This window comes from Lithobates pipiens, unplaced genomic scaffold, assembly GCF_037356315.1.
Source record: "Lithobates pipiens isolate NorthernLeopardFrog02 unplaced genomic scaffold, aLitPip1_a1.2 Scaffold_18, whole genome shotgun sequence".
Classification (NCBI taxonomy): Eukaryota; Metazoa; Chordata; class Amphibia; order Anura; family Ranidae; genus Lithobates; species Lithobates pipiens.
The window spans coordinates 195,847,339-195,871,341 of record NW_027507758.1 but is presented as its reverse complement, the minus strand read 5'-3'; the positions used below and the strand labels follow the sequence as shown (position 1 = coordinate 195,871,341).

At 44.7% G+C, this 24,003-nt stretch overlaps 1 protein-coding gene across 3 annotated transcripts in view; it reads left to right on the top strand.

Moving 5' to 3' along the window:
• Positions 1 to 22,994, top strand: part of CDC42EP3 (CDC42 effector protein 3) — a 39,113-nt gene extending 16,119 nt beyond the window's left edge. For all 3 annotated transcript variants that reach the window (XM_077486504.1, XM_077486502.1, XM_077486503.1), the window contains one exon: positions 21,232 to 22,994. In XM_077486504.1, coding sequence (XP_077342630.1) covers positions 21,418 to 22,185 — 768 coding nt within the window. In that variant the 5' untranslated portion in view covers positions 21,232 to 21,417 and the 3' untranslated portion in view covers positions 22,186 to 22,994. The remainder of the gene's footprint in view (positions 1 to 21,231) is intronic.
• The last annotated feature ends 1,009 nt before the right edge of the window (positions 22,995 to 24,003 follow it).

Here is a 24,003-nt window from a genome sequence, read left to right as displayed (position 1 = left end):
ACGCAAGACATAATATTTATATAATATACATTCTGTGTTAAACCAAAAAATGAGAAAGAAATGTCATTGTCTAGATGTAAGAAGATGTCTCCTTACTTATCTAGAAAGAACAAAGAGTTTTAGGAGGTCTAGTCACCTGCTGGTTCTATACACTGGGTCTAGGAAGAGGCTTCAGGCTTCTAAAGCCTCAGTTTCTAGATGGATCAGAGAAGCTATCGCTGTAGCATATGAGAGTTCTGGAGTTCCAGCACCAGCAAAAGTTAAAGCTCATTCAACCAGGTCACTAGCAACGTCCTGGGCTGAGAGAGCAGGGGCCTCCTGGGAATAAATCTGCAGTGCGGCCACCTGGTACAGTCAGGATACGTTCCTAAAGCACTACTGTGTGGAAGTGTTGTCACAGCAATACTTGGCTTTTGGTCGGAAGGTCCTACAAGCTGTGGTCCCACCCTTAAGGTAGGCCTGGGGTTGCTTGATTATCCTCTCAGGTGTGCCATCCTGGAAGGTGATAGGATAAAACCTAGACTTGCCGGTAACAGTATTTCTATGAATATTACTGTCTATGTAGTGTAAAAGCTGTGGGAGGAGTTAGGGTGGTAAATTTGGCTATAATCATAATTATAATAGTATATATGTGAAATAACAGTAAGTGGTCTTGCTATGCAAGAACACTTAATAATAATAACTACAAAAGCTAAAATTTCTGGGGAAATTGTGTGAAGTGTTCTTGCATCCACCTACAGTAGTCTACAACTGGAGTGGGCAGAGTAACTGGGGGGAGTGGCTTGAGTAACTGTTGTGTGGTTGGAGTGGCTGGAGTAACTGTGAAAAATGTTAAAAAGCTTAGTATTTTAAAAAGTATAAATAGTAGTAAAAAAGTTGAAGAAGTCCCATCATTAGCTGAAAGAGCTGAACATTTTTTTCAAAAATGTATTTTTTTTCTAAAATTATTATTTTATTTTTTATTTTTTTCTCATGGGGTGGTCATAATGTTTTGGCTGATCATGGGGTGGTCATAATATTTTGGCTGATCATGTTGTGGTCATAATATTTTATGACCACCCCATGGTCAGCTAAAACATTATGACCACCCCATGTTCAGCCAAAACGTTATGACCACTCCATGATCAGCCAAGTAATTTATGACCACCCCATGATCAGCCAAGTAATTTATGACCACCCCATGATCAGCCAAGTAATTTATGACCACCCCATGATCAGCCAAGTAATTTATGACCACCCCATGATCAGCCAAGTAATTTATGACCACCCCATGATCAGCCAAGTAATTTATGACCACCCCATGATCAGCCAAATAATTTATGACCACCCCATGATCAGCCAAATTATTTTTGATCATGGGGTAGTCCAAATTTTTCTCTGAATTTCATTGACGGACACAGCACCCACCCCTCCTATTTCTGTTTGTACTGCTTTTGACAAGCTGAGCTTCTGGGTGCAGTGTGAGGGGTTATAGCCAGTGCGGCTATCCAGAGTTTTGTCCTGCTTGTTTGTTCATGTGATTGGACACAGCAGGTCACATGGCAAAGAGCCAATTTCATTGGCTCTTCACTGCTATCGGGGTTGGGCTGTGTTCAGGGTAACAAGCCTCGTCCCCTATCACCGCCGCACATGTAGACAGTACATGTGGCCGGCTGTGACTGGATACATAATACAAAATTTAAATACTGACCTCCAAGATGTTCTCTCTCCTCTTGCGTTTGCACAGCCGAGATTCTTCCCCCTTCTCTGGGTTCCGCAGACACAAGTGTAATAACAATCTGTGGTCAACAGCTGAAGCTTGAGGTTGTGGCTGGGGGCTCAGAAATCACATAGAACGAGCGCTCCCTACTTCAGTGATTTTTCTGACCTGTTACCCAGGAAGGAAGCGGGTATACGGGACCATCAACCAGGGATTCTGGTGCAGCCAACACTTGCAAGATAGCCAGAAAGGTTGGTCAGCGATAGGAGCAGGCTCCGTGATTCAGTATATTGGCTAAAGTCTTTGTGACAGCATGCCATTCTCCTCCCAGGATGGTGGCTCTGTACCAGCATCAGGCAGGGGCGCAGCGGGGGGGTCAGTTGGTGGAAGCTCATCCGTCCAGAGTGAGTGTCGTGTGTCCGAGCTCCTCCTCACACCAGTCCCAACACTTCATATTCCTAATATGTGCCTATTGTACCATGTACTTGTACAGTGCCTTGTGAAAGTATTCGGCCCCTTTGAACTTTTCAACCTTTTGCCACATTTCAGGCTTCAAACATAAAGATATAACATTTTTATTTTTTGTGAAGAATCACCAACAAGTGGGACACAAGTGTGAAGTGGAACGAAATCTATTGGATTTTTGAAACTTTTTTAATTCAATCTTAATTTTATTCAGGAGAAAGGTTGAGAAAGAGAAGTTAAACATTACAAACAATAACAAGATACACCAACAATATGTATCGTATGTGTCTTAACAAAAACATGTCCATGGTATAAATAAAAGGATTGAGAGCATGCATAGAAAGCCTATCAGGAAACCTTTAATGATAACAATCCTTGTTTGGGGGAAAAGGGGGCAAAGAAAAGGAAAAGACGTGTGTGTGTGTGTATATATATATATATATATATATATATATATATATATATATATATATATATATATATATATATATTATACATTCATACATCCATATAGACTAAAATGGGTAAAGCATATAAGCTAAAGAACCCTTCGTCTTCCGCTCAGCCAGGGGGAGCGACCCCCACGCAGAGCAACAGACGAAATTATATAGAAAACTATATAAAAATATTACATGGGGTTCTTACATCGATTCAGGAACAACAGATAAGTCGAAGCCATGGTACATTAGCTAGATGGATTCCTAGGAAAGTATGGAATTATACAGAAAAGAAAAAGGATCGAGGGCATATAAGAGAGGGCATAGAGATAGGGGACAAGGATCACTCCATCATGAAATTTTTGAAACTTTTTTAACTAATAAAAAAATGAAAAGTGGGGCGTGCAAAATTATTCGGCCCCCTTGCGTTAATACTTTGTAAAGCCACCTTTTGCTGCGATTACAGCTGCAAGTCGATTGGGGTGTCTCTATCAGCGATGTCGGCACCCGAAGCCGATCTCTCGATCGTCTCTCGGGTGCTCCTGCCGCCATCTTGGGTATGGGAATCAGGAAGTGGAGCCTTGCGGCTTCATTTCCCCGGTTCCCTACTGAGCATGCGCGAGTCACGCTGCGCAATAAGGATGGTCCCCGCTGTCTCTGGGATCCGTGTTTTTCCCAGCAGACAGCGGGGGACCTGCGGAAAGGGGCGTAGATTCTTCGGAAAGGGGCGTAGATTCTGCAGATATCTATGCCGGAAGTGGGTGCAGATACCTGTACTGTACAGGTACCTGCACCCCCCTCCCCCCTGAAAGGTGCCAATTGTAGCGCCAGAGGGGGGGAGGGTTCCAATGAGCGGAAGCTCCACTTTAGGGTGGAGCTCCGCTTTAAGCCCATTAAGACCATTTGGCTAGTCAAAGACCAGAGGACTGCTTTAACTGGTAATTGCGCGGTCATGCAATGTTGTACCCAAACAAAATTTGCGTCCTTTTTTCCCCACAAATAGAGCTTTCTTTAAAGGCTATTTGCCTCTGCGATTTATATTTTTTGTGATATAAACTGAAAAAAAATGACATTTTTGAAAAAAAATTATTACTACTTTTTGTTATAAGAAAAATCCAATCCACTCAGTTTTAGTCATACATTTAGACCAAAATGTATTCAGTCACATGTCTTGGGTAAAAAAAAGTCAATAAGGGTATATTTATTGGTTTGCGCAAAAGTTATCACGTCTACAAACTAGGGTACATTTTCTGGAATTTACGCAACTTTTAGTTTATGACTGCCTATCTTATTTCTTGAGGTGCTAAAATGGCAGGGCAGTACAACCCCCCCACCCCCCACCACAAATGATCCCATTCTGGAAAGTAGACACCCTAAGGAAATTGTTAGAGGCATGTTGAGCCCATTGAATATTTTATTTTTTGTCCCAAGTGATTGAATAATGACAAAAAAAAAACATTTTTTTCCACAAAGTTGTCACTAAATGATATGTTGCTCAAAAATGCCATGGGCATATGTGGAATTACACCCCAAAATACATTCTTTTGCTTCCCCTGAGTACGGGGAAACCACATGTGTGGGACTTGGTAGCCTAGCCACGTACGGGGCCCCGAAAACGCCTTCAGGATTTCAAAGGGCTTACATTTTTGATTTCACGCCTCACTACCTATCAATTTTGAATGCCATAAAATGCCAAGATGGCTCAAAATCCCTCCATACCTCTCAGCAAATAGCTTGGGGTGTCTACTTTCCAAAATGGGGTCATTTGGTATCATATAAATGTACTCACCGAGGCCAAGATGCCGAGAGCGGTCGCTGTTGCGACTCGGCGCAGACCACCCCTGAAGGTGGCACAGAGGGTGGTTGCACCAAGAGGCACAAGCTACCAGTAGGACAGTGACTTGCTAGAAGATCAGCAGGTAGCTTGAGCAGAGCTGAAGGTGATGTCCCGTGGGAAGGTCCAGAAGCAAGGTAACAAGTCTGTAAAGCAAAGAGAGAATCCAGGAGACAGGCCAGGGGTCAAACACAGTCCAGACAACAAGTACCAGGAACGCTGAGACAGAAGGATAATGTTTGGATGACCTCACTTCCTTTATAGGTCAGCGAGGGGTCACACCCTGTGTGTGTGTGCTTGTGTGCTTTTGTTTATTCCTGTTGCACACAGCTGTGCGCCAGAGCGCTTTACCTGTGCGCATCCTATGACAGTGCCCCCCGAGGGGCGGCCTCCGGACGCCCAAGCTAGCCATCAATTCTGGATGTTGCTGATGGAAAGTCTTTATTAATTTGGGAGCATGAAGGTTCTTGGATGGTTCCCAGGAGTTATCTTCTGAAGGGTACCCCTTCCATTTTACCAGGTATTGTATTTGTCTACCGACTTTCCTGCATCCTAGTAAAGCTTCCACTTCAAATTCATCTTCTCCATCGATCTTGATGGGTGGAGGAGGAGGCATTTCTCTTCCAGGAAAAGGACTAGGAACCAATGGCTTCAAAAGGGAGGCATGAAAAACAGGGTGTATCCTGTAGGATTCAGGGAGAGCTAGTTCAAAGGCTACAGGATTTATTACCCTTTTGATTTTGAATGGTCCTATGAATCTGGGACCCAGCTTGCGTGTGGGATAAGGAAGTTTGAGATTAGTGGCAGATAGCCAGACATCCTCGCCAATTTTAAAGGTAGGGTTCTCCTTCCTTCCCCTATCATGGTATTTCTTGTAATCATCCTGGGCCTTCTGTATGGTCTCCTGGATCCTTTGGAAATTAGATTGGATGGCGGCTATCCGATCTTGGACCGCAGGAACAGTGGATTCTGGGATGGAGTTCGGGAGGAAAGAAGGGTGAAACCCACAGTTGATCCAAAAGGGAGTCTGATTGGTAGTTGTGTGAATTGAATTATTATAGGCGAATTCTGCATATGGCAATAGGGCCGACCAATCATTTTGAGATCCTGAACAAAAGCAGCGAAGATACTGCTCAAGGGTTTGATTTGTCCGTTCAGTTTGCCCGTTACTTTGGGGTTGATATGCCGATGACAAACAGATCTTGATTTCCAGTATCTTGCAGAGTTCTCTCCAAAATCTAGAGGTGAACTGTGGACCTCTATCTGACGTGATACTGCTGGGAACCCCATGGAGCCTGACAACCTCCTTAATAAAGAGATTGGCAGTTTCCAGAGCAGAGGGGGTACCGACCATAGGTAGGAAATGGGCCATCTTTGAAAGACGGTCAACTACTACCAGAATTGTGGTGAAACCTTCCGAGGGCGGTAGCTCCACAATAAAATCCATTGACACGTCTGCCCAAGGTCGGTCAGGAATGGGCAAAGGCCTTAACAGGCCCCAGGGCTTGATCTTGGGACCCTTACTACGCTGGCACGGTACACAAGAGGCAATGTAAGTCTGGCAGTCCTGTCTCCAACCTGGCCACCAGAAAGAACGAGAGATCAGTTCCGCGGTTTTCTGTGTCCCAAAGTGGCCGGCCAATTTGTGATCATGACAAGTCCTTAGAACTTGAGTCCTAATCTCAAGGGGAACGAAGACCTTGTTTCGGGCCCAAAACAGATTGTCACATTTTTCCAAGGTAGATAGGACTGGGTCATTGCAATGGACTGAAGCGATTTTGATGGCCGTAAGTAAGTCAGGCTGTGGGAGTAGAAGGAAGTTGTGAGGCGACAAGATCGTACTAGGCTCCATTACCTGGGAAGACTCAGGGAACATGCGCGAGAGCGCATCCGCTTTGTTGTTCTTGGATCCGGGCCGGTACGAGATATGGAACTGGAATCTTGAAAAGAAAAGCGCCCAACGGGCTTGACGGGGTCTTAAGCGTTTGGCAGTCCGCAGATATTCAAGATTCTTGTGATCTGTGAATATTGTGATGGGATGAATGGCTCCTTCCAAGAGGTATCTCCACTCCTCCAGAGCGAACTTGATGGCCAATAGTTCTCGGTCGCCTACATCATAATTCCTCTCCGGTGGGGTCAGCCTCCGAGATGCGAAAGCCACCGGGTGTAACAAAGCTTTGGGCCCTTGTCGTTGTGAGAGGATGGCTCCTGTGGCTGTCTCGGAGGCATCTACTTCCAGTACGAATGGTAGTACTGGATCGGGATGCCGCAAAATAGGAGCTGAGGTGAACAAGGTCTTTAGTTTGGTAAAGGCTTCTTGGGCTTCTTGAGACCACTGAAATCGGGTGTGTTGGCGGGTCAGCTGAGTAATGGGGGCGACTATTGAAGAGAACCCGGCGATGAATCTGCGATAAAAGTTAGCGAAGCCTATAAACCTTTGTACGGCTTTCTTATCCCTTGGAGCAGGCCATTCCAAGATTGCCTTGATCTTTTGGGGATCCATGGAGATGCCCTCGGTAGAAATGACGAATCCTAAGAATTGAACTGTAGTTATCTCAAATTCACATTTCTCCGCCTTAAGGTACAGCCGATGTTGTCGGAGGATGGTGAGGACTTTCTGCACGTGGACCCTGTGGAGTTCAAGAGAAGCAGAGAAAATAAGGATATCATCTAAATATACCACTATAAAATCATCAAGGTAGTCTCTGAAGATACCATTTACTAGATGCTGAAATGTGGCCGGGGCATTGCACAGGCCAAAGGGCATAACAAGATATTCATAATGGCCGAATCTCGATCTGAAGGCTGTCTTCCATTCATCCCCAGCACGGATTCTAATGAGATTGTAGGCCCCCCGTAAGTCCAGTTTGGAAAATACTTTGGCAGATCCTAAGCGCTGGAATAACTCAGGGATGAGTGGAAGTGGATAGCGATTTTTGATTGTGACTTTATTAAGTTCCCTGTAGTCAACACATGGCCTAAGGGATCCGTCCTTTTTTCCCACGAAGAAAATACCTGCCCCTGCTGGTGAAGAAGATGGGCGAATGAACCCCTTTTCAAGATTTTCATCAATGTAGGCTTTGAGAGCCTTTAGTTCAGTCTCGGATAAGGGGAATATTCGTCCAAAAGGGATCTCAGAGCCAGGTAACAGTTCAATGGGGCAATCATATGGTCTGTGTGGTGGTAGACGGTCAGCCTTCTTTTTATCAAAGACATCCTTAAACTCGGAGTAGACCTGAGGAATGTGCTGAAGGTGATTAGTGGTGGGGGCCACGGTCATACAAGGAGCTGGAATGGAAACAAAACAATGCTGCATACAGTAGGCGGATGTAAAGGATACTTCCTTCTTGTTCCAACTGATCTGGGGATCGTGAGCCTGCAACCAAGGAAGTCCCAGGATGATAGGGAACATGGGAGATGATATGAGATCAAAGCGTAGGAGTTCTCTATGACCTGAGTCTGTAATAGTAAGCAAGGGTAGTGTCTCCTGTGTTACTGGACCTGAGAGTGGCAGAGATCCATCAGCTAAATGGACTAGAAGGTGTGTCGCTTTATTCTGGCTTGGAATGCGTAGTTGCTGTGCAAGGGAGATGTCCAAAAAGCAACTACATGCCCCTGAGTCAATCACGGCTGGGAGTGGGATCTTCTCTTCTGCCAGCTGTAGGGAAACAGAGAGAGTTACATGAGTTTGAGCAGGACCAACACTCTGGTAGTTCATTATACACCGTGGGGGCAACTTACGGGGTCTCACAGGACAGCTGTGAATGAAATGTCCAAGCCCCCCACAGTATAAGCACAGATTGGCTTGGCGTCTTCGTTGTCGCTCTTCTGGGGTGAGACGAGGACGGACCAAACCTAGCTGCATGGGCTCCCCTTCTGAAGCTGAGGGACCTGAAGGAACCGGGATGGGCGGATACGGGACAGTGGCCTTAGGAAGCATCCAACTAGGCCGAGAGGCCTGGAGGCGTTCGGAGCGCCGCTCGCGCATCCGTCTGTCCAGTTTTGTGGCCAACTGGATTAATTCCTCCAGGGAGGCAGGAGTCTCTACTCGGGCCAACTCGTCCTTTAGGTTCTCGGAGAGCCCTAACCTGTATTGATAACGCAGGGCCGCCTCGTTCCAGCCAGTGTCAGCTGACCACTTGCGAAACTCAACGGTGTATTCCTCCACCGGTCTCCTCCCCTGTGAGAGAGCATGCAGGGTAGCCTTAGCCGTGGCAGTACGCTGAGGGTCATCATATAAATGTCCCATGGCCTCAAAGAAGGTGTCCATGGAGTTCAACAAGGGGCTTCTCTGTTCCATAAGGCTATGGGCCCAGGCCTGGGGTTCCTCAGCCAGAAGAGAGATAATAAACCTGACCTTGATGATCTCCGAAGAAAAGGTCCTGGGTTGCAAAGCCAAGTACAAGGAACATGCATTTTTAAAAGCTCTGAATTTCTTTCGGTCGCCTGAAAATCGCTCAGGCGTGGGTACTCGCGGTTCGGGTACTGTCATCATCATCCAGGTGGAGGCTGGACATGAGGTGTGGAGGTATCGCTGACTGAGGCCTGCGTAGGATTTGTGGGTGCCGCAGCTGTGGCTAGTCGCTGAAGCCTGCTGTCGATCTGTGCATAGCCATCCTGTAGTTTCTGTACTGCTTCTGTGAATGCAGAGACTTGCTGGCACAGGACTTCTAATGGAGAACCCGCTCTGTTGGCCTCTGTCATGGCTGGTTTGTACTATCATATAAATGTACTCACCGAGGCCAAGATGCCGAGAGCGGTCGCTGTTGCGACTCGGCGCAGACCACCCCTGAAGGTGGCACAGAGGGTGGTTGCACCAAGAGGCACAAGCTACCAGTAGGACAGTCACTTGCTAGAAGATCAGCAGGTAGCTTGAGCAGAGCTGAAGGTGATGTCCCGTGGGAAGGTCCAGAAGCAAGGTAACAAGTCCGTAAAGCAAAGAGAGAATCCAGGAGACAGGCCAGGGGTCAAACACAGTCCAGACAACAAGTACCAGGAACGCTGAGACAGAAGGATAATCCAAGACAAGCCAGGGGTCGGGTCAGGAGAAGATCAGCGAGGTCGATGAGGCAATCCGGGTCAAAAACAAGTAATAGAGATCATAGGAACACACGTGGGAAACACAGGAAGCTGAAGACAAACCAGCAGTGTGTTTGGATGACCTTTATAGGTCAGCGAGGGGTCACACCTTGTGTGTGTGTGCTTGTGTGCTTTCGTTTATTCCTGTTGCACACAGCTGTGCGCCAGAGCGCTTTACCTGTGCGCATCCTATGACATTTGGGGGGACTTTGTGCCATCTGCGCATTCCATGGTCTCTGAAACTGTGATAGGCAGTGAGGAGTGAAATCAAAAATTTACACCCTTCGAAATCCTGAAGGTGGTGCTTGGATTTTGGGGTCCCGTATGTGGCTAGGCTCCCAAAAAGTCTCACACATGTGGTATCCCCGTACTCAGGAGAAGCAATAGAATGTATTTTGGGGTGTAATTTTACATATGCCTATGGTATGTTTGAGGAATATATCACAACTTGGTGCAAAAAATAATAATTTGGACTCGACATGCCTCTCAGCAAATAGCTTGGGGTGTCTACTTTCCAAAATGTCATTTGGGGGGGTTTTGAACTGTCCTGGCATTTTATGCACAACAATTAGAAGTTTATGTCACACATCACCCACTCTTCTAACCACTTGAAGACAAAGCCCTTTCTGACATTTTGTTTACTTTGAACCCCCAAACAATATATATATATATATATATATATATATATATATATATATATACACTTTTTAAAGCAATGGCCCTATAGATTAAAATGGTGGGTGTTTCTTTTTTTTTTTTTTTTTAAACAATATTTGATCACATTTTTTTGGGAAAAAAACACACTTTTTAAAAAAAAAATTTAATGCACTAAAACACACTATATTTCCCAAATGTTTGATGAAATAAAAAAGATGATCTTAGGCCGAGTACATGGATACCAAACACTACATGCTTTAAAATTGAGCAGAAACGTGCAGCGGCGACAAACTACATACATTTTTAAAAGCCTTTAAACGCCTTTACAGGTTACTACTTTAGATTTATGGAGGAGGTCTACTGCTAAAATGACTGCCCTCGATCTGACCTTCGAGTGATACCTCACATGCATGGTGCAATTGCTGTTTACATATGACGCCAGACCGACACTTGCATTCGCCTTTGTGCAAGAGCAGGGGGGACGGGGTGCTTTTTTTTTTTATTATCATTAATTTTTTTAATTATTTATTTTGCTTTTTTTATTTTTAAACTGTTACTTTCATTTATATTTTTTTTTATCATATTTATTGTTATCTCAGGTAACGTACTGTAAATATCCCCTATGCTAGCAATAGGTAGTGACAGGTACTCTTTTTTTTTTTTTTTAATTGGGATCTATTAGACCCTAGATCTTTCCTCTGTCCTCAAAGCATCTGACTACACCAAGATTGGTGTGATAAAATGTTTTCCCAATGGCACTGTTTACATCCAGCGAAATTTAAGTCATGAGATGCTCATAGCTTCCGCCAGCTGACCATAGAGCTGATCACCGGCCGCATTCTCTGGTTCCCTGTTGGGACTGGAGAGCCAGAGAAAACCATGGAAGATGGGGGGGGGGGGAGACATTCCCTCCCACTGCTTGTAAAAGCAGTCTAGAGGCTAATTAGCCCCTAGGATTGCTTTTACATGAAAGCCGACCACTGGCTAAAAAGAATGATACCTAAACCCACAGGCATTATTCTGGTATAACCACTCAAAGTCCAGCAACATACCAAAACCTTGCTGGTCATATATTGTAATTTTTTTTCATGCAGCCTGTGGGCTGAACGAAAAAAAGAAATTGATCGGTGGGTATGCCCACCATTAGAATACCTCTCTTCATCCACCCACTTCTAATGATGGGCATAGATGCACCATTTATATAAGCCGAAGCATGGGGGCATCTGCCCCAAAAGGTAGGAGCAAATTGCTCATCCGCCCCTGCTGGCCCTATGCTTCAGCATATATGCTCTCTTTTTTAACTGGTGGTGAAATCACCTCCGACAGCGCTGGAGTCATGGCTTTATGTATCGTGGGAGCAAATGCTGTTGCTGTCAAGATAAATAAATCCAAGCTGCAGCTGAATGGCATACCTGAAAACAAAAAATGGTTAACAATAAAACACAATATATAACATTGCAGAATAGAATACAGTAAAAAAAAAAGAGCAGAATAATAGAGAGAACAATAAAATGACAACTATTTTTTTTTATATATTTTTTTATGTGTTTTTTCAGCAAAGCCAATTGAAATAAACAGACACTTTTTTGTACCAGCATCTGGCCTTATGGGCAACTAGGTGCGGCGCCAACAACTGGTCGTTGAGGTCCACCCCCTCCCATATTTTGGTTATATTCGTGGACACAGAGGGGTTTCTCCACAACACCAGTCGCCGTAGTAATTTGGACCGTTGTGCCACATGCTCCAATCTGCTGACTAAACGGGCACGCTCATGTACCGTATTTATCGGCGTATAACACACGCCGGCGTATAACACGCACCCCAAGTTTACGAGGGAATTTTAAGGAAAAAAACTTTTAGGAGGGAAGTTTAAGGGAAAAAAAAAACTTACATTTATATGCCCATCAGTGTCATCTGCAGCCTTGTCCACCATTGCAGCCTTGTCCACCATTGCAGCCTTATGCAGCCTTGTCCACCATTGCAGCCTTGTCCACCATTGCAGCCTTATGCAGCCTTGTCCACCATTGCAGCCTTGTGCAGTCTTGTCCCCCATTGTAGCCTTATGCAGTCTTGTCCCACATTGCAGTCTTGTCCCCTATTGCAGCCATGTCCCCCATTGCAGCCATGTCCCCCATTGCCTCGGAAGCTTTCAGCCGCCGAGAAGAGCCGAAGGCGGCCGAAAGCTTCCGAGAACGGCCGAAGTCGGCCGAGAACAGCCGAAGGCGGCCGAAAGCTGCCAAGAAGAGCCGAAGGCGGCCGAAAGTCGCCTTGAAGAGCCGAAGGTGTCTGAAAGCCGCCCAGAGGCTCAGAATTTCGGGGGATCGGCGTATAACACACACCCACGATTTTCCCCTGCTTTTAAGGGGAAAAAAGTGCGTGTTATACGCCGATAAATACGGTAATAATTGTCCACGTACAAGTGGTACCCCTTTCCGAATAAGGGTGACACCAAGTCCCACACAATCTTGCCAGAGCTTCCTATGTAGTCAGGGCAGTTTGTCGGCTCTACATGACTAGCTTTTCCCTCGTAAACCATAAAACTACATGTATAGCCTGTGGCCCTGTCACAGAGCTTATACATCTTGACCCTGTATCCGGCACGCTTGCTGGGAAGGTACTCTTTGAATGACAAGCGACCAGAAAACTTAATGAGGCACTCATCAAGGTAGACAACTTGATGGGGAGTAAACAAGTCTGCAAAACGTTGGTTGAAGTGGTTTATGAGTGGCATCATTTTGTAGAGCCGATCATATTCAGGGTCTCCACGAGGACAACAGAGTTCATTGTCATTGAAGTGCATAAACCGCAAAATCTGCTCATATCTTGCCCTGGCCATGGAAGCAGAGAACACGGGCATATGGTACATTGGGTCAGTGGACCAATATGACCTCAACGTACTCATTTTAACTATGCCCACGTCGAGGGAAAGGCCCAGAAAGATCTTAAATTCGGAGACCGTAATTGGTCTCCAATCTCTGGCAAGGGAGGACTGGGGATTAGCGGCGATGTATTAACCAGCGTACAAATTGCTTTGGACCACAATAGATCTATAGAGCTCTTCGGTGAAAAACAACAAATAAAAGTGACGTAAAATCAACTGTTTCCACCTGAATGCCAGGTTGGCCAGTGAATGGGGGAAGTACGGGTGGGTTCCCAATTAGGATTGGATTGGGGATTTCAGTAGGAAGGGCACTATGGGCACGACGGGCCTGTCTTTGTCTTCTTGGTGGCAGTGAGACACTACTTGTGCTTGCCACCTCACCAGCTTGAAATGCACTTATGGGACTCGCCACGTCACCAAGTGTTACTGCAATGCTGGATTTATGACCAGGTTGTACTAAGCCTCTGGTGCTTGCCAGTTCACCAGAAGGAATAGCGGTGCTAGTACTGCTCTGCTCCATATGAGGGACCTGCGGTTTTTGCACCTTTTGAGTCAAAACTTCTTTCTAAGTCTGCCGGACTTTTGGGAACAAAAAGTCAGCCGGAGCCCACACACGAGCGGATTGTCCGCCAGATAGTCCGATCATGTGTACGGGGCATCAGCAATCGCAGGGATCAGGCCTGACTCTGTGAACGCTGCAGTTATGTGTGTTTAGTGTTTTGTAATGCCGCGTACAAACGATCAAACAATACGGTGGAAAAGTCCGGCAAACTCAAGTCCGCCGGACAATCCACCCGTGTGTAGCCTCCGGCGGACTTTTTTTACCCAAAAGTACGGCGGACTTAGAAAGTATTTTTGCACTCCAATCTTCCCGCCGGAATCGCATTTTGGCGGACAATTCGGCTGTGTGATTGCCAGTCCGCCGTACTTTTGAAATGAACGGACTTTTCCCGCCCAGAGAAAAGTCCACTCATTTTGAGCGCGTCTCCAGGTAGCCGGGGCCAGCGAAGGAGGCGTCGCTGGCCCCGTCACCTGGTATGGACTTAAAGGGGAACCCCAATGCTGAAAAAATTGGCGTGGGGTCCCCCCAGGTCCACATCAGACCCTTGTCCGAGCACCCTACCCGGCTGGCCAGGAAAGAGGGGGACGAGCGAGCGGCCGCGCGGCCCCCCCACCCCAAACCACCTTGTCCCCATGTTGATGAGCACAAGGGCCTCTTCCCGACAACCCTGGCCGTTGGTTGTCGGGGTCTGCGGGCGGGGGGCTTATCGAAATCTGGGAGCCCCCTTTAATAAGGGGCCCCCCGGATACCGGCCCCCCACCCTATGTGAATGAGTATGGGGTACAATGTACCCCTACCCATTCACCTGTAAAAAAAAGTAAAAAAAAACACAACACACAAGGGTTAAAATAGTTCCGTCTTCGGGGGTCTTCTCACCGGACTCATCCGCTATCTTCTGCTAGCTCTTTTGCTAGCGGAGGAGCCCGGCTTTCTTCTTCACCGCCGCCGCCCTCTTCTTCCGACTTCAGGGGTCTTGTCCCCCTCTTCGTTTCTTCTTGCCGGGCCACCGCACCTTCTTCTAGCTCTTTTACAGGCGGTCTTCTGTCACTGCTTTTGCCGTCTTCTCTTCTTCACTTCAAATGTTGCCTCGTCGCATCCTCCGCTCACAATGGCACGGACGCAGTGCTCGGCGACTTATATAGGGACATCACTGGATGATGTCCCCGCCTATTATGATGTCACAGTCCCAGAGGATGCTCCCGGATTCCGATAACCCCCCCCCCCCGCCCGCAGACCCCGACAACCAACGGCCAGGGTTGTCGGGAAGAGGCCCTTGTCCTCAACACGGGGACAAGGTGCTTTGGGGTGGGGGGGGCGCACGCCCCCCCTTCCCCAAGGCACCCCCCCATGTTGAGGGCACGTGGCCTGATATGGCTCAGGAGGGGGGGCGCTCGCTCGCCCCCCCCTTTCCTGGCCGGCCGGGTAGCGTGCTCGGACAAGGGTCTGATGTGGACCGGGGGGGGGACACCCACGCAGATTTTTTCCGGCGTTGGGGTTCCCCTTTAAGTTCATACCAGGTGACGGGGCCAGCGACGCCTGCTTCAATGGCCCCGTCTACCTGGAGACGCGCTCAAAATGAGCAGACTTTCCTCCGCGTGTGTGGGCGAGTCCGTTCATTTCAAAAGTACAGCGGATAGTCCGGCGGACTTAGTACGCCATATTAGTCCACTGAAAAAGTGCCGTGTGTGGGCAAGTAGCCCATTCAGAAAGTCCTACGCTACATAAGTGACAGTGATTGATCGATACTGCACTTGGGTGGGCTGGACGGAGGGGCAAAACGCAGGTGCTAGCAGGTATCTGGGCTGATCTCGCTAACACTGCGTTTTTGGAACCCTAAACTGCTGGGTACGCTAGTATAGATCAGATCAGATATCGATCCGTTCAGATACTATACCACTAAGGGAGGTGTATGCTGCGTGCGTGGGTGTTAGTGGTACTGGCACTAACCTGACGCTGCCTGGGGCGACGCAGACCCTAAAACCTAACTTATATCACCCGCCGGGTGATCAGGGGGTTAAACCTTTATTAGGTAATAAACGGCGGGTGTCCTGATATTATAAAAAACAAACTAACTAACCAGCGTCACCCGTAACACTTATACGGTGATCACTGGTGAAAGGGTTAACTAGGGGGCAATCGGGTTTAAAACCTTTATTAGGTAGTATATGGGGTTACCTGATGCTATAAAAAGCTGACGGCAAACCTAAATACTTACCTGCCTAACTAGCGTGACCTGTGACACTAATACAGCGATCAGAAAAACGATTGATTAGTGGCACTGGCGACGGGGGGGGATCACGGGGTTAAACCCTTATTAAGGAGGGTTAGGGGGGTACCCTAGACCTAAAGGGGGCTAGCCCTAACTGCCCTAACAGTTATTGCAGTCACAAATGACAACAATGCAATAATCAATAAAAAAAATAAAAAAATGCTATTGGTGTCACTGTGACAGGGGGTGCAGGGGGGTGATTAGGGGGTGAGAGTACATCACTTCCACTGCTCCTGTTTACATTACAGGAGCAGAGGAAGCTTTCTATTCGTCGGGAGCGATCACGAGGGGGTGGCGAATCAATGGCCTCCCTCTCATCAACGATCGCTCCTGAAGATAATCCAACCGCCGCAGGCACCCGGGGTGGGGGGGTGCCATTCTGCCGACGTACATCGTCATGCGGCGGTCGGCAACTGGTTAAACTGAATGGGTTGTTTTACAAGGTGATCGCTTACAATCACTTCTGTTCAATGTATTTTGGACCTGGGAAGGTTCGTATGTAAATTTTGCTTTCTGCACCTCTTGTGACACTGTTTAAATTATGAATTATTGATTAGGATCAAGTAAACTGATTCCAAAAGTTTTTAGACTTACTAGATTTCTTTGTTAATTTTGTTAAGCTAGTTATCATGGTGCTAGATATTAAAGCGGAGGTCCACCCTAAAGTGGAGCTTCTGCTCATTGGAACCCTCCCCCCCTCCGGCGCCATAATTGGCACCTTTCAGGGGGGAGGGGGGTGCAGGTACCTGTACAGTACAGGTATCTGCACCCACTTCCGGCGTAGATTCTGCAGAAGCTACGCCCCTTTCCGCAGAATCTGCTGGGAAACACACGGATCCCAGAGACAGCGGGGACCATCCTTATTGCGCAGCGCAGTAGGGAACCGGGAAATGAAGCCACAAGGCGCCACTTCCTGATTCCCATACCCAAGATGGTGCCGACATCGCGGGCGCACTGGGCGGGTAAGTGTCATTATTTTAAAAGTCAGCAGCTGCAGTATTTGTATTAACTAGCGAGTTTTAAATTGTATATTCATAATAATCTTGCAGAGATGATATGTCAGTTACACAGGACTAAGCCTGCATTCACACCTCAGCAGCTTTCACATATATGTCTTTAGCGTTTATGTGTGTCTAGTACATGTGTATGAGTATTTTAGAATCACATTGCAAGTATTGTACATATGTGTTCAATCTTCAGGCATTTTTGGAATGGAAAGGATTACAGAAAAAAATGCCTAAAAAAAGTGCAAAAATACTTGATTCCTGCATTTTGATGCATTGCCATTCAAACCTCTGAGGCCAAAAATGCCCATTTCTGCCTCAAAAGTAGAGTGTCAGGTGTTGAGCTACAGCCACCATTGAAATACACAGAATTTTGGATGTTGAGCATTTTGTATTTTCGTACTATAAAATACTTATTTGTGAATGGGGCCTAAGGGTGGCAGATTACATTAAAAATCAGATTTTAGTTATGTCTGTGATCTAAAACATCTATAGAATAATGTTTAAGGTAATAAATTAGGGAAACTATAATATCTATTTTTTAAATAACTAAGAAATGTATTTATTTATTAGTTATATAGCTGTGTATTACTGCATTTTCTTTATGCTATACTCATTTATATTGTATTTTATAATTGATATTTATAAATCGTAGGCGCTTCTCAAACGTGAAGGCAATAAGACAGCCCAATTATAGAGTTGATAAAATAAAGGTGCTCAGTGTAAACAAGGTGCATTGACTTTTAAAACCAGTGAAGTAATAAAAAAGCAAAGATTAAGCTCTTTAAAAGAGAAGTGTAGGTGATTTTTTTTTTTTGTTTTTTTTTTAAGCAATCCTAGTTACCTAGGTGGATTCAGCATCAGTCAGATGCTGCAACTGTCCCCCGCTGGCTCTAAGGCGGGGAACTGAGTAATCAAAGCACTGAGAACTAAGTGATCAGTGGTCTTTAAAAGCAGACAGCTGGTGACTGACTGCCAGTCACTGACTCTCTGCTCTGCCTCCCCACACTCATTGGAGCACTGGGTTGTGGATAAGATGGGAACGGGTGACTCAGACTCTTATGCCGCGTACACACGAGCGGACTTTTCAACATCCAAAGTCCGAAGGACCGAGTCCGTCAGACTATCCGATCGTGTGTGGGCTGCAACGGACTTTTGATTCACCAAAGTCTGACGGACTTTAGAATATGGAACATGCTTCAAATTTTCCCGAAGGAACTCCGCCGGACCTGGTCCCCTTCGAAAACTCCGCTCATGTGTATGCTACTCCGACGGACTAAAACCGACGCTAGGGCAGCTATTGGCTACTGGCTATGAACTTCCTTATTCGAGTCGGGTCGTACGTCATCACGTTCGAATCCGTCGGAGTTTAGTGTGATTGTGTGTGGCCAAGTCCGTTCAGCCGAAAAGTCTGTCAGAACTCCGTCGGAATTCCAGCAGAACTCCGTCGGAATTCCAGCAGAACTCCGACGGAACTCCTTTGGAAGTCTGTCGGACTTAAGTCCTCTCGTGTGTACGGGGCATTAGCGTCTCGCTGAGTCCAGTGTTGGTCCATGCATGTGAGTGACTCCTGACCATATGGCGTGATCTTTCCCCAGCCAGCTCTGTGGCTTCAGCCTGCTGTTTGCTGAAAACAGGTCACAGGAGTGCAGAACTAACTGCACTTCTGTAATCCACAGGAGAAGTGCAGCCAGACGAGCTTTGGCTGTACTTTTTCTTTTAATGCTGCTCTGTGGAAGGGATCCATGTCACATGGATAAGAGAAAAAGGGGTGCATCTGGATAGCCGTATCTGACCAAAGAAAATATCCTCAAAGGGTGAATATAGTTCTGGCTGATGGACGTCTGTGTAGGGCACCAAGGCAGCACTTCAAGAATAAAGCAACAACTCTAAAGGAAACAGGATAAAAAAGAACGCACCTCTAAGTGCAGCAGCATTAAGAATTTTAATTCACCAAAGGATTAAAAACACTTATTAGAGGTAGAAGTTAAAAACTCAACATGTGTGTGAAGGAGTCCAGCATGGGGGGAGGTTCTTGGATGATCAGGTCTGCAGTAGGTGTTGTTGATCCTGACTGTCCATCAGAGGGACATGATCAGAAACCTGGAGAGATGGCTGTGTTGGAGTATACCAGTGTAGGACGTCACCGGAAGCGCGCAAATCACACGGGTCAGAAGTGACGTCTATTAGGCGGGACGTGCATCTGATAGGCTCCTTCATGCTGATCTGAAGAAGGAGCTTATGAGATGCTCTGAAAAATGTCCCACCTATAGATGTCACTTCTGGTCTGTGTGGTTCATGCTGGCTTCGGGCGCACTTCTGTTGATGTCACCTACAAGTCCAACGTCCTACACTGGTATACTCCAACACTAGAGGTCGACCGATATATCGGCCGATATTTGCCGTTTTTTAAATAATCGGCATCGGCCGATTGTGCTGATAAAAAGCTGATTTAGAACTACAGCATGACTTTGAAATGACTTCTGTATAGAAGTCAGTGTAAGTTGCCTGAGTCGTCATAGAAACACTTTCCTCCTCTCTGGGCAGGCTGCCAAGAAAAGAACAAAATGATACAATGTTTACACTTCAATGAATGAAGTCATCTCTGTGCGTAGAAGTTCTCAGTTTAACCATTTAAAGACTAAATCTTTTCTGACACTTGTTGCTTACAAGAAAAAATCCAGTATTTTCTGCCAGAAAATCACTTAGACCCCCCAAAAATTATATATATATATTTTTTAGCAGAGATCCTAGGGAATAGTTGCAATATTTTATGTCACACGGCATTTGCACAGAGGTCTTTCAAATGCATTTTTTTTGGGGAAAAAATACACTATTTAAAAAATAAAAATAATAAAAACAGTAAAGTTAGCCCATTTTTTTTTTTTCGTCCAAAAGTTTTGACTACCTGTTTTTATTTAATATATAGGTTTTTTTTTTTATCTAAATCATACATACAAGTAAACTGATTGGCGGTTTGTTTTGTTTAATAAATGTTTAAATGTAAGAAATTTTCTGTATCACTTATGAAGACTGCTTTCACACTGGAGCGGGCAGGCGTTGATGGTAAAACGCAAGTTTTAGTGGCTCTTTACCATCATTTTAGCGGTGCTATTTGGCTGCTAGTGGGGCACATATAACCCAGCTAGCGGCCAAGGAAGAGGTTAAATGCGCCCATGAAGCACTGCTGCCAAATCGCATTGCATGCGCTTCGGCAGTGGTGCCCATTCATATCAATGGGCAGGAGTGGTGGAGGAGCGGTATACACCACTCCAAACGTGCTGCTTGCAGGACTTTTTTTTTTAAGATCCTGCCAGCGCATCGCCTCAGTGTGAAAGCACTCTGTCTTTCACACAGACTGCAGGGGAGCCATTTTGCAGGCACTTTACAGGTGCTATTTTTAGACCAAAAGCGCCTGAAAAACGCCCCAGTGGGAAAGGTGTGTTAGATCAAGGGGGATTAAAAAAAAATAAAAAATAAAAAAGGAAAAAAAAATAAAATAAAATAAAATCGGCCTAACATATCGGCCCAAAAAAATCGGCATCGTATATCGGCTATCGGCCGCCATGATTTCTAAATATCGGCATCGGCCAGAGAAAAACCCATATCGGTCGACCTCTATCCAACACAGCCATCTCTCCTGTTTTCTGATCATGTGGTTTCCCTCTGCTGGACAGTCAGGAGCAACAACACCTACTGTGGCCCTGATCATCCAAGAACCACCCCCCCAAGCTGGACTCTCACACACATGATGAGTTTTTAAAGAGGAAGTAAACCCTGATGGGTTTACTTCCTCTTAGTTTCCCTGCAAAGGGAAATAGTATAGTAGCCCATTATGTGTCACTTACTTGACACAGGAGCCAGCGATGCCACCGCTGTACCTTATTCCATGGATCGTCCATCTTCTTTCTGGGCATCGTGGCTCCGTCGCTGTGATTGGCCGGAGCCGCAGTGATGTCACTCCCGCGCATGTCCACGGGAGCCGCCACTAACAGCATATCGCCGTTAGCAGTGGCATGCTCAGTGCACCGGCGTGCGTAGACAGCGGTGCCTGTGTTTTTGCAAATATCTTCTAGACCATGTAGGTTTAGGAGATATTTCATGGACCTACAGGTAAACCTTAATCTAGGCTTACCTGTAGGTCAAAGTGGTCTTTAAGGGTTTACAACCACTTTAACGTCTACCTCTAGTAAGTGTTTTTAATCCTTTGGTGAATTAAGTCACATGCCACACGCCTGCTCTGCAGACCAAGACTGTCAGTAACACTTAATAGTATTTAAAAACAAAATAAATCAACTGTAAATGCCTACTAATTGTAATATATATATTTTTTTTTCTCTGCAGGTACTCTTATTTTGGCAGCATGTTATATTAATGACAAAAAGAACTTGGCATTTGCAAGAAGAGTGGAATTACAGAAAGCAATATATTGGGAATATTGCTCTTAGTAACAGAACCAGAGATGTGACCTTCTTACAACATACATTTTAGATCATTGCACTTTGCTTTCCCAAATCTGACAACATTAAAATGCCTGCAAAGACACCAATTTATCTGAAGACTGGCAACAACAAAAAGGGCAAAAAGTTTAAACTAAGAGATGTATTGTCGTCTGATTTAATCAGTCCACCTTTAGGAGATTTTCGACATACTATACATATTGGCAAAGATGGGCAACACGATGTCTTTGGAGACATTTCATTTCTTCAAGGCAACTATGAACTGTTGCCAGGCAGCCAAGGCACTCCAAGAAGTGGCCATTTGAATGGACATAATGAATTCTTAAGGGCAAACAGTACTTGTGACTCAGTGTATTCTGAATCTCCTTCCCCGGTTCTTAAGAATGCAATCTCCCTGCCAACGATTGGAGGATCTCAAGCATTAGTCTTGCCATTGTTATCTGCTGTAACATTTAATTGCAAAAGAGACTCTTACAGCCCATTCAAGTCTCCAAGACTTAGCTGTGAGCCAGTTTTGGAAGAGAAATTGCTAGAAAAATGTCAGCCTTATGAAAATGACGATGAGTTTGACAGTGGAAGTACATGGAAGGTTAATGGTTCAGCATCATGCTCTACCAATGGAAGATCAAGCCATTCATCTAGCCTCTCTGAACAATACAGTGACTGGCAAGGGTTAGACTTATTTGAACACAGTCCTATTTCAAGCAACATGGAGGGCACTGATTTAAAATCTGAAGGATCATTTTCTGACCTGGCTGGCTCTCTGTTAACTTTACAGCTTGACTTGGGTCCTTCTGTTTTGGATGAGGTGCTTAATGTTATGGACAAGAATAAATGAGTTATTTTTTTTTTTTAAACCTCTTCATGGATCACTTATTTATATGCCACATTTTTGGGTTTTTGTTTTCAGTAGCAATAACAAGGTATATGACCCAAATATCTGTACTCGAACAGCTGTAAGATGTATTTGTCAGATTTCACTGACATTTTGTGAACATTAATTTATGTGGATCTTGCGTCTAAAAATGCATAAAGCCGTTCTTTTTATTTTCCAAGGGTCCCCATGCATGAAAAATTCCAAGTTCATATCTTTTATCCCATTATATGGGTTTCGGTTTGCGCATATCCGGCTCCTAGATATGTAGTAAAATCCACCTCATTCAAAGTTGGGCATCTTCCTGATTGCTTTCTCTATTCATCAAGAAACTGTGTTGTTGCCGTGCTCCAGCAGAATAATTTATAGCTTAAAACAGATGCATGGGAAGTTTAGAATATCTCTGGAGACTTTCCTTTATGTTGTGTGTTTTTTTGTTTGTCATACAATGCATTACAACATCTGTTTTAGCAATGTGTGTCAATAGATTGCCATCTATATTTGATTTATGATGTCAGGTCTTTTAAACTCCCTGAAAATTTGCAAAAAGTTTAATTTATTGCTGATCAAATATACTTTGTGCCTTTTTTATTTTTACTGCAGAGTTTTTGATTTTTCTACAAAGTATATTGGGACAGCATTTTTTATTGCGTGAAAATTTTCATTGCAGATTTTTATGTTTGAGAAATGTATGCTTCAATTTTATTTCTTATTCAAATCCTACAAACACATTTTGTTTACAGCAATAAATAAAGCACTGTTTTCTCACCCTATACATTAGGCATAACAAATTATTATTATTGTTATACAGCAGGGGTATTGAAGGCATTTTTTTAAAGGCATTTTTTCATGCAACAAAAACAGCAAAAGCAGATGATATATAAACGGCATGTAAACAGAAGATAGATTGAAAGTGAAATGAAAGCTACTCACAACATCTATGAAATATAAGCTGTGGCAAAGCAGTCAGATTTTGCAATTACAATTAAACAAAAACTGCTAATATATATATATATATATATATATATATATATATATATATATATATATATATATATATATATATATATATATATAAATTTAGATATGGGGTAGTTGGCTCTCATGGTAGATGCATCTATACAGCAAGTCCACTGCAGAGAGGAACTATTTTTTAAGGACTCGGCAGCCTATTTTTATTTAAAAGAAAGCAAAAGTTCACCAACAAATGACTTACCATGCAAGGGGATCTATTTCAGCAGAACAGAAACACTGGAAAATGCAGAGCCACCTGGCTCTTTTTTTTTTTAAACCACATTACAAATAATGGCAACTAAAGGTTTCTCTATGTCTTTTAGTTATATTTAGCCTGCTTCAGTCACTATAATTTATCAATCGTTTGGAATTATGTAAATATACAGTGGGGCAAAAAAGTATTTAGTCAGCCACCAATTGTGCAAGTTCTCCCACTTAAAAAGATGAGAGAGGCCTGTAATTGTCATCATAGGTATACCTCCACTATGAGAGACAAAATGTGGAAACAAATCCAGGCAATCATATTGTCTGATTTTTGAAAGAATTTATTTGCAAATTGTTGTGGAAAATAAGTACCGTATTTTGTCAATATCAAAAGTTCATCTCAATACTTTGTTATATATCAGAGGAAGAATAGAATAGTGCTGCACTGTACAAATAAAGTGCAGAAGTGGAAGAGATGTTGAGCCACACTAACAGGAGGCAATGGTACACATAAAAGCTTTAGATAGAGTGCAATAGACGCAAATACATAAATAAACAAATAAA